This window comes from Cygnus olor, chromosome 14 (assembly GCF_009769625.2).
Source record: "Cygnus olor isolate bCygOlo1 chromosome 14, bCygOlo1.pri.v2, whole genome shotgun sequence".
In the NCBI taxonomy this organism is placed as follows: Eukaryota; Metazoa; Chordata; class Aves; order Anseriformes; family Anatidae; genus Cygnus; species Cygnus olor.
Window position 1 is genome coordinate 11,943,561 of NC_049182.1, and position 11,501 is coordinate 11,955,061.

An 11,501-nucleotide genomic window follows, 5' to 3' on the forward strand; every position below is an offset into this window, starting at 1 on the left:
CAGAGGGGTGGCTGGGCAGGCTGTAGCTCCCCAAGCTCTCCTTCTCACCCTGCCCCACATTGGGTGTGATGCTCGCCTTGTCCCACTCTTCAGGAACCTCCCCAATCACTATTGTCCAAAGAGACATGGCATGGGCCAGCTCCCTCAGCACCCTCCAGTGCATCCCACTGGGTCCTGTGGACTTGTCTGTGTTCGGCTGGCTGAGGTGTGCCCTGAGTCAATCTTCTTCTAGCATGGGTGATGCCTCCCTGCTGCAGACTCTGCTGCTAGGACCAGGGGCTGGCAGGCATGAAGGCAAACCTCAGCAGTAAAAAAGTCAAAGGTGGCCTTGAGCACCTCGTCTGCTCTGGCTCTGTGGTCACCAGGTGTCCTGCCCCCGTGAGCAGCAGGGCCACCTGTCCCTCAGCCTCCCTTCTGCTGCCCATGTACTTCTAGGAGCCTCCTCCTGACCCTTTGCATCCCTTGTTGGTTCCCACCGCAGCTGAGCCTTGGCTGTGGCGATGCGAGGTGCCCCGGCACTCCTGCCGTGTGCTCGCTGCCCCTGGAGCTGCACGCGGGGCTGTGGTCGGGGACGCTGAGAGCCACCCTCCCTGCTAGAAGGAATTCACTTCTGCCAAAGTTCAGCTCACCCCTGGCATACTGCACTTAACAAAATTAAGCTTGTTTTGATTTCCTTCCTCATTCCAGCCTGGCTCAGCCACTCCGTGAGCTGCTGGAGGTGCTGGGGCTTTCCAGAGGTGTAAACTCCCAGATGTCACAACCTGCGGCATCCCCCTGTGCTGCCCAGGGCCGGATTCCTGCGGGCCAGGGAACCTCCTGGAAGTTCAGCGTGGGAGGGCTCCCGCGCCTTCACCCACTGCCTGCGCCTGCCATAGCTCCTTTCATTTTCACTTCGCTCCTCACCGGGTTTTCAGGAACTATGCGGCTCTGCCCTCGGCACTGGGAGCAAGCCCAGGCGCTGCCCTCGGAAGGGAGACAGAAGCAGTGTTTGTCTGGGCTGGGCTCTGCGCACAGCGCCCACAGCGCACAAAGCCCAGGCAGCTCCCGGCGTCGCGGCCGTAGTCGCTCCGGTGAGTGCACAGCGGGAGCCCCTGGGCGCAGAGCTGGGGCTTGGCATTGGTGGGGGAGCGGGGTGGCCGGCAAGGCTCTGGCTTGCCAGCCCATTTGGGCACTCGGGGCAGGGAGGAACCTCCCCAGACGCACACAAAGGAACTGGTAGCTTTGTTGCAAGCTCTGGGGTGCTGGCTGAGCTCTGCATGTGCGCGTTTGCTCTCCACCACTGTGCTGATGTGGGTCCTGGGGGCCACAGCTGCTGCTGCTGCTGACCCCCCCCTCCGCTGCAGATGTCTCAGGAACCGCAGCGCCGGAGCAGCCCCGCTGCCTTGCTCATCCCCAAGCCCAGGGAAGGGCGAGCGCAGCGCGCGGTGTACGTCCTCCTGGCCACCTGCACCGCGGCGCTGTGCCTGGCTGGGGAGCCCCTGTCACCCGCTGCCCACCGCCTCACCGCCCACCTGGCAGCCCTGCAGATCGGGGCCCTGCTCAAGGGCTGCTGCTGCCTGGCAGAGGAGATCTTCCACCTCCAGTCCAGGTGAGCCACCTCGGGGCCGCTGTGGAGACAAGGCCACGGAGCACCGCGGGGAAATCTGCTCCTCGTTTCTGTCCCCACGAGTGCCCCCACAGCTGCTCACTGTCATCCTCGCTGCTCCCGACTTTCCCGTCTTCCTCTTCTCCTCCTGCCCTTCCCCACGCCTCTGTGGACCTATGCGTGGTCACTCGCTGGTGTCCCTTTTCCCTGGGGCAGAAATCACAGCCCCAGCCTTCCTCCACCATCAGCTTCCAGAGAGCATGGGGATTTTGGAGATCTCCCCTTGGTGTCCAGCCCCACACTGCTCCCCTCCAGGCCCACGAGCGCTGCTGGAGACCCAAGGTCCTTCCTGACCAGGGGCTGCAGGGTGCTGTGCTGCTCCAGGAGGCCTGGCGGGGAGGTGGGAGCACCCCTGGACAAGCACCCCACAAGTGGGCGTCAGCCCACCTCGCGCCTCCCTCTCCCACCCAGATACCACGGCAGCTTCTGGAGGGCACTGAGCGCCTGCTTCCCACCACGCTGGCACCTGGCCCTGCTGTTCATCGGTGGCTCAGCCTACCTGGACCTGCAGCAGGGAGACAGGCTCAGCCCCTACCTTGCCCTGACCTGCCTGTGCCATCTCCTCGCCCTCGCCCTCGGGCTCCAGGTAAGGCACCGGCACCCTGCGCCTGCCCGTGCTCCCCGGGGATGCTCAGCACACGGTGCGGGGTGCCTGGCTCCGTACCTGCAGTACAGCCCCACCCGCACGCTGCCCTGCTGCAGGAGGGACAAATTCCACCTGGCTTGGCTCAGCCCTGCAGAGCTATGCCCTGGGCAGCAGCCTGCCAGGCGTCCATCCGGAGGGCCCCGTGCTCCTGCGTTTAATGAGAGCAGCCGCTCTGTGGCACGGGCACCAGCCCTGCACAGCAAGGGCCCCGCAGGGATGAAAAATGGGGGTTACGTCTGTCAATCAATGTAGTCTTTGGTGGAAAGGGCAGCCCATGAGGTCTCCAAAGGGTTGACTCTCATCACCAGAATGCACTGAGTGCCGAGCTCCAGGTCCCTCTGCAGCATTGCGGAGGGCTCTGCCTTCCTCCAGCAGTGGTGGAGCGGATAGGGATCCCACAGGCTACCCAGGGGTGCTCTGAGGAGGCCTGAACACCCATTTCCACCTAAACAAACACACAGGGCTAGCGGGCAGCAACAATGGCCCTGGAAATCCCAACGCTGTCAAACACTGGGATGTCTCCTCCTACAGGCTGGAGGCAGTGGGCTGATGCACAGCTTGTGCTGGGGTACAGGGCCACAAAGGTGCCAGGCTCACCCAGCACCACCCGCCTCGCCAGGGGCTGCTGCGCCGGGTCCTCTGGAGACGGCCGCCGCTCTCCGTTCCCGCTGAGAGCCGGGTGCTGCCGGAGAGCCAGGCAGGCGCTGCTGCCACTTCCTCTCCTCTGCCTTCTTCTCACATCTTTCTCTCCTTGCCTCTGCAGAAGCCCTCGGCGGCGGAGATCTCTGAGATGACTGAGAGGTCCAAGCAGAACATCGCTCATGGGCTTGCCTGGTCTTACTATGTTGGGTACCTGAAAATAGTTCTGCCACGTACGTGGCTGTTTCCCTGCATTATCAGGCCTAGATAGGCAGATAAGCCTATAGCAGAGCAGCAGGGAGCAGACTCCATAGCAGCTTTCTTCACACAGGCACCCTTGTCCCATGCTCTCTCCCCCCAGGCATAAAGGAGTCTATGGAGGAAATCAGCAAAGCCAACCCCAACGTGCAGGCATGCAGGGAGACCTGGAAGCTCCACATCTTGATCCCTCTGAGCTGTAACATCTGGGATGACCTGGAGAAAGCTGACAGCAATATCCAGTACCTGACAGACCTCACAGAAACCACCCTGACCCGAGGCGGCATCAAAAAAAGGGTCTACAAGCACAGCTTCTATGCAATCAGGGATGGGGACAACCAGGTATGCCAGGGGCAGCCCCACTGCAGCACTCAGCATGCCCGAAGGTCTTTCTGGCCTCAGGTCCCAGACCGAAAGGAGCTGTAAGGGCAGGACAGTGACCCTGCTCTGTTAGAAATGCCCAGCTTCCAGCAGTCTCCCATTAGATGGAGAGGTCCTTCCCATGCCCCCCTCCCTCCTGGCTCCCTCCCTCCTGGCTGCACGCTCCCCACCTCAGCCCTGCAGGCATCTGGGGCTTGCTTAACCCCTCCTGGAGTTGATTGGAGTCCAGAAAACTGCAGAGAGCTGAACAGAAAGAAAAAAAAAAAAAAAAAGCAGCGGATGTCAGGTCTGCAGCATCACTTGCCCTCTTCCCATGGGATGGAGGAAAATTTCCTTCTGTTAAGAAAAGGTGCTTGAAAATGCCCATGTGATTTCCCCTGGGAACCTCTTTTCCAGGCTGGTGATCCCCCAGCCCCCTGCAGTGCGCTCATCTCCTTCCACATCCCCACGCACCCTTGGCGCAGGCTGCACGTCGGTCCTGCCGACACATCTGGGGATAGAGGCACGGGCATAGCCGTGCTTCTCACGGGGGTCCTTCTCATCTGCCTTCTGATGGTGGCAGTGCCTTGAATCTCTCCTAAATTGTGTGGTTGACCACCCTCCTCCTAGCTGTACGTTCACCTTGCCAGGATCTATCCTCCTCCCATGTCCCTGCTCTCCATCAGAGTGCTCAGACGTCTCTAGCAGAGGAGCCACCAAGAGGGCACAATGGAACGCAAACAAGGGGCATCCCCATGGGGACCCAGCCTCCAGGGGGAAACTGCCCCCAGGCTGTGCCTCGCCAACGCTGTCCGCAGCCCCCGGGCAGCTCTCCGAGCCCCAACACTTGGGACATGGCACTGCCAGGTCCCTGCCCGGCCGCTCGCTCCCTCCCCGCGCGGCACGGCCGGGGGACGCCAGTGGCCGCACTCCTCGCCTCCCGCCCTGCAGGCCAGGCACTGTGCGGTGGAGTACGCCACGCCGCTGCAGACGCTCTATGCCATGTCTCAGGACGAGTGTGCTGCCTTCAGCCGGGATGACCGCCTGGAGCAGGCCAAGCTTTTCTACAGGACCTTGGAGGAGATCCTGAGAGGCTCCAAGGAGTGCACAGGAACCTACCGGCTCATTGCGTACGAGGGTGAGCGAGCGGGGGATGAGGGCAGGGGTGCCCAGCACGGTGGCCGTGCTCTCCAGCCTCTTGTGTGTTGTTGGATCAGGACATGCAAGGGGAAATCTGCAGGATCCGTGCAGTGTTTGGCAGCAGGTGTGGGTAATGTGACTTGTTGCTGCAGGCCCCAGAGCAGCAGGGAGGATACTGGTAGGATGCTGGTCCCCACTCAAGTCCCCCCAGGCCCCTGAGATGAGCAGTCTTCAGCTGTGGCAGCAAGATGCTCCTGCAAACCTTAGATATAACAGCAGCCTTCCAGGGGCAGGAGCAGGTGCTGTCACTGCTGATTTTGCTGGGAGAAGTGTCTGGGGTCGTCAAGTCCCCCAGCAGCATGTGTGCTGCTCCCCAGCACTCCCCAGGGAGTGAGCCTTCCCCTTCACCCTTTCATTTCCCCTTTTCCCACCTCTGCCAGGACAGCGGGGCTTGACAACAGCTTGCTGTTTCTTGCCGAAACAAGAAAATTCTCATCAGTTTTTTTCAGAGAAATTCAGTGCTCTCCCTGACTGGGAGCAGCATTTCCGCCCAGCAAGGTAGTTCCTACCACAGTAGGCACTACTGGGAGCCCAGCACATGGTGCCTGTGTTTTATTCTCCTTCCTGCACTTTGTGTTTTATTTTGTTTGTTCCGGTGTGAGGAAAAGGGAAGTAGGAACCATATTCTGACTTTTCAGGAAATTCTGCATATTTTGGGGCATCTCTCAGAGACTGCTTCCTGCCCAGAACCCTGCCTCAGGCCAGACCATGAAGGATGGTTTCATCTTTCTTCTGTTCCAGAGCCGAGAGAAGCCGAGCCCCACTTCTTGTCCAGAGAGATCCTCTGGCACCTGCGGCAGCAGCAGCAGGAGGAATTCACGGTGTACGAGGGGACCCCTCCACGCACCCTGGCCACGGCCCTGGGCTCAACAGATCTCAGCCTCCAGATCAGTGCCTCCGACCTGCCCCAGCCCCTGCGGAGCGACCACCCCTGAGGTCCCCGTCCTGCGAGCCCACTCCTGCAGCAGGAGCCTCCCGTGGCTGTGAGCCCCGGCCTCCCGCAGGAGCTGTGCACCCGGAGCTCCCATGTTTCACATTTACAGCTGACCCAAACCACAGCCTTGTTCCCATTTCCCATTTCCTTTGTTTTGTTGTATATTTCTAATATATTATATACAGAATCAGAATCACAGAATCATGTAGGTTGGAAGAGACCTCCAAGATCACCGAGTCCAACCTCTGACCTAACACTAACAAGTCCTCCACTAAACCATATCACCAAGCTCTACATCTAAACGTCTTTTAAAGACCTCCAGGGATGGTGACTGAACCACTTCCCTGAATATATATTATTATGTTATTTTTATTTTTTAGTCTGCTTCAATTTTTATCATATACAGCATTTTTCTCTGGGGTAAGTTGCATGACCACAACTCCTGGGAATGGCACGCAGCCTGCCCTTGGACACCCTGCAATGCTGAAATCCCAGCCCCACATGTGTAGGTGTGCGCTGGGCCCAAGCAATCCTGGCCTTTCAAGGGGCTGGATTTGGGTTTTCCTGCTGGCCCCAGGCAGGGGCTGAGCCTGTGCCCCGTTCCTGGCCCTCAGCTGCCCGGCTCCTTTTTGCAGCTCCCACCCCAAAGATGCTGGATGCACCTCACTCTGCCCACGGCTCCCACAGGAAGAGTCATGCAGACAGCCTGGGACAGCTCGCAGCTCACGGGGCTGGGAATGGCCATGGCAGCACTCCAGCAGGAAGATGGGTGCCCTGCCAGGCCCCAAGCCCCGTGCTTCAGTGGTCCCGACTGAGAAAAACTAAGTGGCTGGACATGGATGTCACTGCTTCCTCAAGCACCTGGTGGAACAGCTTTGGTGACAGTGGGGGCTCCGGCGGGCAAGAAGGCAGTTCCAGTGGGCAACGTGGCACAGCAGCAGCCACGGCCGCAGACAGGCTGAGGAGCAGCCTTGCTGCACTGCTCCGGCACTGCAACGTGAAGGGCTCCAGCACAACGGCGCTGCTCCAGCCTTGTTTGCTCTGCGAAGGCAGCATTGGACTCGCCTCTGAGACGTGGCCGTGCCACCCCGTGTTCCCCTCTAAGTGCAGGGAAAAAAGCCTGGGTGCAAACCGAGGCACAGAAAGCCCATAACCTAGCACCTAACCACGCTGTGAAGCCTCTGGGCCCACTCTCCTGACCTGGATGAGCACAATGTGGTGACACCTTCTGCACCCCAAGGGTCACCCCCTCTTTAAGGGATCAGCTGCAGCTTGCTCCTCCCTCATCTAAAGCCACTTAAGAAATAGCTCCCGCTCATTCTGCCTCCCCTCAGCTTTCCTTCCCAGGACAAAACTGCTCGTGGCTCGCAGCTGCCTCTCAGCAAAGCAGCCCAGGCAAACAAGAGAGCTCCATCTGCCATGCACCAGGAAGAACGAGATGGGAAATGCTTCTCCCCAGCACCAGCAAGCTTACAGAAGAGGTTTGTCTGCACATTGGTCCCGCTGGGATTTGGAGTTGGAACCCATTGCAGGATTTGGTAAACCTTAACCTGAAGCCTAATCTCTGGGTATTGCATCTGCACAGAAAAACAAAAGTGACAGATGAAAGGTGAGGGACCCCTCGCCGGCAGTGGGAGCACACACCCCTCGTGCAGAGAGCAGAGTCCTGGACCAAGGGGTCTGGTCCCGGTGCGTGGGCAGGAGGACATGCTCCTGGCTGCCCCACATCACCCATCTCTCCTTTTTGGAGCACAGAGCGGCTGTGACCACCTGCTGAGACTGGAAACACACAGCACCAGGGCTGAGCTCAGCAGCACAGGCACCGCCAGCCACAGCTGTGAGGGATGCAGAGCCAGCACGAGGGCACCCCCAAGGTTTGTGCCTTTTTTCCCCCAGGGATCCTCGTGCGGCAACAACACAGCCTCTTTCCTGACTCCCTTCGGGTACGGGCGCTTCCCACCTTCCCCGTCACCACCCCCAGTCTGGCTGAAGCTGGGCTCAGCCCCTGTGAGCAGGGCACAGGCAGACACAGGAGCCTCAGAGGAAAGCTGACGGTGCAGCCTTGTTCCAGCAGAAACCATGCTGGTGTCCGACAGCTCAGCTTCTGACGCTGCTCAAGAGCAAACCAGGGCCAAGCAAATGGCAAGGTGACAGCCTTCGCTGGCAGAGTATGGCAGGCAGGGCTGACAGAGGCAGGAATAGCAAGCCTCAGAAGGAAGTGGAAGCTTGCTGCCCACGCTGGCAAGCAGAAGATAGCCGTTAGGGATAGCCATTAGGGATAGTTTTCCCTCAACCTCCCTAACAGCACAAATTGGCCAAGTCTTTGCACTAATTGCAGCTTTCTCTGTCGGCCCTGACCCAGGGTTCCCCAGCTTGTAGGTGGGTGAAGGTGCCGCAGGGCGTCAGCAGCACAGCCTGGCCTGCCGCTGGCTGGCACTTGCAAAGTGGTGGCATCCCCAGCAGCTATTGTCACCTGTGTGTCTGCTGACCACAGTGTGGACACCACCACCCAGTGCCACTGGCCTTGCTCGGTGGGGTTCGTGCTGGCTCAGAAGTGCCCAGCGTGGCACAGGGGTGAGGGCTGAGCCCATGGCACCTTGCAGGGCAGCACGGACTCGGCATGCCACATCAGGAAGCCACGCTTGCCACTGCAGAGATGGGGCAGGCGTCCCTGGGGAGCTGGAGCCCGCCCCCCCACCCCCAGCCTGGCAGACTTGCAGCAGCTGCTCGCTCAGGGCTGTGGGCCCCAGATCTCATCTGTGACCAGGGTGCCCCTGAGGCACCAACCACCCACCAGCCCCTCCAGGCCCAGGGTGCTCTTGCTGAGCACTTTTCTCCAACACCCTGCCTGCTCTCGAGCCTGAGCAGCTCTCCTCTGCCCTCAGGATGGAGGAGAGGCGTTAGGGAGCGGCAGACCCCCCACCCCGGCTGGGATGGAGTTAAGTTTTCCTGCAGTGGCCCATATAGTATTGTGTCACACGGATGTTTTGTCTACTGCTGAGCAGTGCTGGCACAGCACCAAGACTCTCTCCAAACCCCCCGGGGCCAGCAGGCTGGGGTGGGCAAGAGGTGGGGAGAGGACATGGCCAGGGCAGCTGACCTAAACCAACCAAAGGGATACCCCATGCCATATGGGGTCACTGTCAGCAACAAAAGCCGGGAAAGGGGAAGGAGAAGGAGGGCTCTCGTTATGAAGACACCTGTCCTGAGCAGCCACTATGGGTATTGAGGCCATCCCAGGACATGGCCAGACATTGCTTGTTGATGGGAAGTAGAGAATATTTTTTTTCTTCTCTCTGTGCTTTCTTTCCTTTTTTTTTTCCTGTTCCTTTTCCCTTTAATTAAATTATCCTTATCTCAACCCATGAGCATTTTTTTTTCTTTCCAGCATACTTGCTTATTCCCCCTCTCTTCTTTCGAGGAGAGGGAGTGAGAGAGCGGTTGTGGTGGAGCTTGGCTGCCCAGCAGGTTGTAGAACAACCACAGGCAGGCAAGCCAGAAAGCCCCTCTTTGGGGTCTCCTGCCATCCAGTGGTGATGGGACGGGCCTGGGGGTGAGCAGGGAGGTGAGTTCATGGTCAGGGTGCAGGGGAGGAAGGCAGAGCCAGGCACAGCCTGGTTGAGCCAGGACTGAGGCCAGGGTTGAGCTTGGATGCTCAAAGCAAGGACAAGGCTTCTCACAGCTATTCCTCGCATCCCATCTGGTTTTGTTAGTGCCATTTGGATATAAATAAGCCCAGCTCCTGTTTGTTCAGAACCACGGAGTTTGCCAGGTTGGCAGTTCTTTCGGAGGCACACTGGTCTTCTCTCCTTGTGGGTGACCAGAAATTCGACTATTAGCTGCCTGGAAGGATCCAGTCTCGCTCCATGGAGCAGAGGCTTCTTTTCTGACCTCAGGGTGTCTGATGCATGAGTTGTCTCAAAGACTCGTCGCAAAGCAGGTGCTTGGGCTTTCATCATGAACTTATGACAACTGGCCTTCTGTTTTTCTGCTGGAGATGCACGTGCCGATTACAAGTGTCTTTACTCCTGCTTTGTGTGTCTTCTTCGAGATGGGTGAGTGCAGCCTGGGATGTCTGGGACAGAGGCATGGGGAGAAGGGAGGCAGAGTGCTCCCTAAATCTTGCCTTTTTGTTTGGCTATAGTGAATTTAGGATTTATTTTTACAGAGGTTGCTTTTTACTGCCTAAAACATCTCTGGACTCTATTTTTTTTTCTTTGGAGGGACATGTGCATTAAAGATCACTACACTGAAAGTCCCAGGAACTTTAAGGTTGACTCTGGCTACATGGATCAATGTTTAAAGCATCCGAGAGCTGACTTAGGTTTAGGATGAGAGGTGTTTTTGCCTCAGGAGCCAGCTCCAACCCACATGGCACCGGTGGGTGCCAGAAGACAGCAGGAGATCTGGGCACTCCTCCCCAGCCCTGCATCAGGCAAACAAGAGCCTTTGGGAGGGAGAGCACATTGCCCAGAGCTGCCTTCCCCAGGTGTCCTTTGAGATTTTGTAACTCCTACTGCTTTTGCATAGAATTCTCAGCTGACACTGACATCTCTGTGACTCTGGGTTTAAGGCTAGAGAGTTCCTCTTCTTCTGTTTTACTGCGGGGTTCGGGGTTAAGAGGTCAGCACCTATATGGCCCTCTAGAGTCTGTTCCTGTAAAGGACTGAGGTTTGGGAGCTGGAAAACTCATCCAGCTCTTCTGGGAAACCTTGTCCATTTTCTTTTTGGCCTGTAATGGATGGTGGCACCTCAGACAGGTTTTGGTTGCTCCTGCTGCAGTGATGAGCAGCAAGAAAACTTTTAAAAAGATAACTTGTGTTGCTCATCAACACTAAAATGTGGCCCTTATTGCACACTGGTTCCTTCAGTCTGGCAACTCTTATTGGCTATCTTCAGCAATGACTTTTTTTAAGTCTTCTCAAACATGTCTAGGTATCAATCGCTTGGCATCCAACAAGGGATTTGGGGAACATTGCTACTGACCATTGGGAAATGACCCTTTTTGTTTGTAGATTTAAGCCTCTGTGCAGTTTCTCTGGCCCCCAGACAGTGCATAAATCACTGCCTTGCTCAAAATCAGAAGAACTCGTTGAGTCATTTAAGTTCATTCAGTTTGTGGTGGGAACTGGAATTGATAAAGTGCTGTACAAAATGCTTATGCACTCACATACCATTAGCAGCAGAGTAAGGAAAGACATGTGGCTTAAAGGAAGAAGAAAAAAATGCAGGGTTCCTTGCTCTTGGCTATTCTATCACTAACATTTGTGAGGCTGAGCAGCTGATCTGCACGTTGGTTTTCTCCCCCTTGCTCTCACTGGTGTTTAGTGACTGGATCATGGAAAATGGGTTGAGGTTTCCCATTTTTGCTTACATTCCTGGGAACTACCGTCTGCTGTGTCTTGAGATCATGTGCCAAGTATATACCTTGGCTGTAATGTTTCCCTAGGAGCCACGGTGAATTTTGAAGCTTTGAAAGTTTTATGGAGTGGTTTGAATATACATGTCGGCATTAACAACATAGATCTTCTAGAAGACCCCCAAACCTGACCTCTGGTGCTGAGGCAAGAAGGGTTCTCAGCTTCATTTGTGCTCCCACCCACCCAACAAACACATCCTGCCGCTTGGGCCCTGGAGCATTTGGGCAGAAATTTGCTGATTTTTTTAAAAGGCCAAATTCTGGATCCTTGCAAATGCAGGATGCTTCTGTATCTATGGCAGGAGGGAAGGAGAAGTCAAAGGTTATTCCTGAAGCCTGAGAATAGCTAAAAATATTCAGCAGGACCTGCTTTTATTTGTGTTCGTAGGTCTTACACCCG

General features: G+C 57.0%; 1 protein-coding gene across 2 annotated transcripts; it reads left to right on the top strand.

The window, feature by feature from the left end:
- The first annotated feature begins 615 nt into the window (after positions 1 to 615).
- Positions 616 to 9,043, top strand: STING1 (stimulator of interferon response cGAMP interactor 1). 2 transcript variants are annotated; one of them, XM_040573655.1, is made up of 7 exons: positions 616 to 1,070; positions 1,313 to 1,588; positions 2,057 to 2,231; positions 3,055 to 3,163; positions 3,292 to 3,530; positions 4,500 to 4,686; positions 5,490 to 9,043. In XM_040573655.1, the coding sequence occupies exons 2-7, from the start codon at positions 1,344 to 1,346 to the stop codon at positions 5,681 to 5,683; spliced, it is 1,149 nt and encodes a 382-aa protein (XP_040429589.1). In that variant the 5' UTR covers positions 616 to 1,070; positions 1,313 to 1,343; the 3' UTR covers positions 5,684 to 9,043. The 2 variants fall into 2 exon arrangements, with proteins under 2 accessions (XP_040429589.1, XP_040429588.1); XM_040573654.1 differs by having other exon boundaries at positions 1,344 to 1,588.
- The last annotated feature ends 2,458 nt before the right edge of the window (positions 9,044 to 11,501 follow it).

Bases quoted from the DNA above. Each gene is read 5' to 3' on its own strand.
- STING1 (XM_040573655.1), top strand. From the start codon at position 1,344: ATGTCTCAGGAACCGCAGCGCCGGAGCAGCCCCGCTGCCTTGCTCATC. The intron at 2,232-3,054 runs GTAAGGCACCGG...TTGCCTCTGCAG, and splicing joins CCCTCGCCCTCGGGCTCCAG to AAGCCCTCGGCGGCGGAGAT. The intron at 3,531-4,499 runs GTATGCCAGGGG...CCCGCCCTGCAG, and splicing joins TCAGGGATGGGGACAACCAG to GCCAGGCACTGTGCGGTGGA.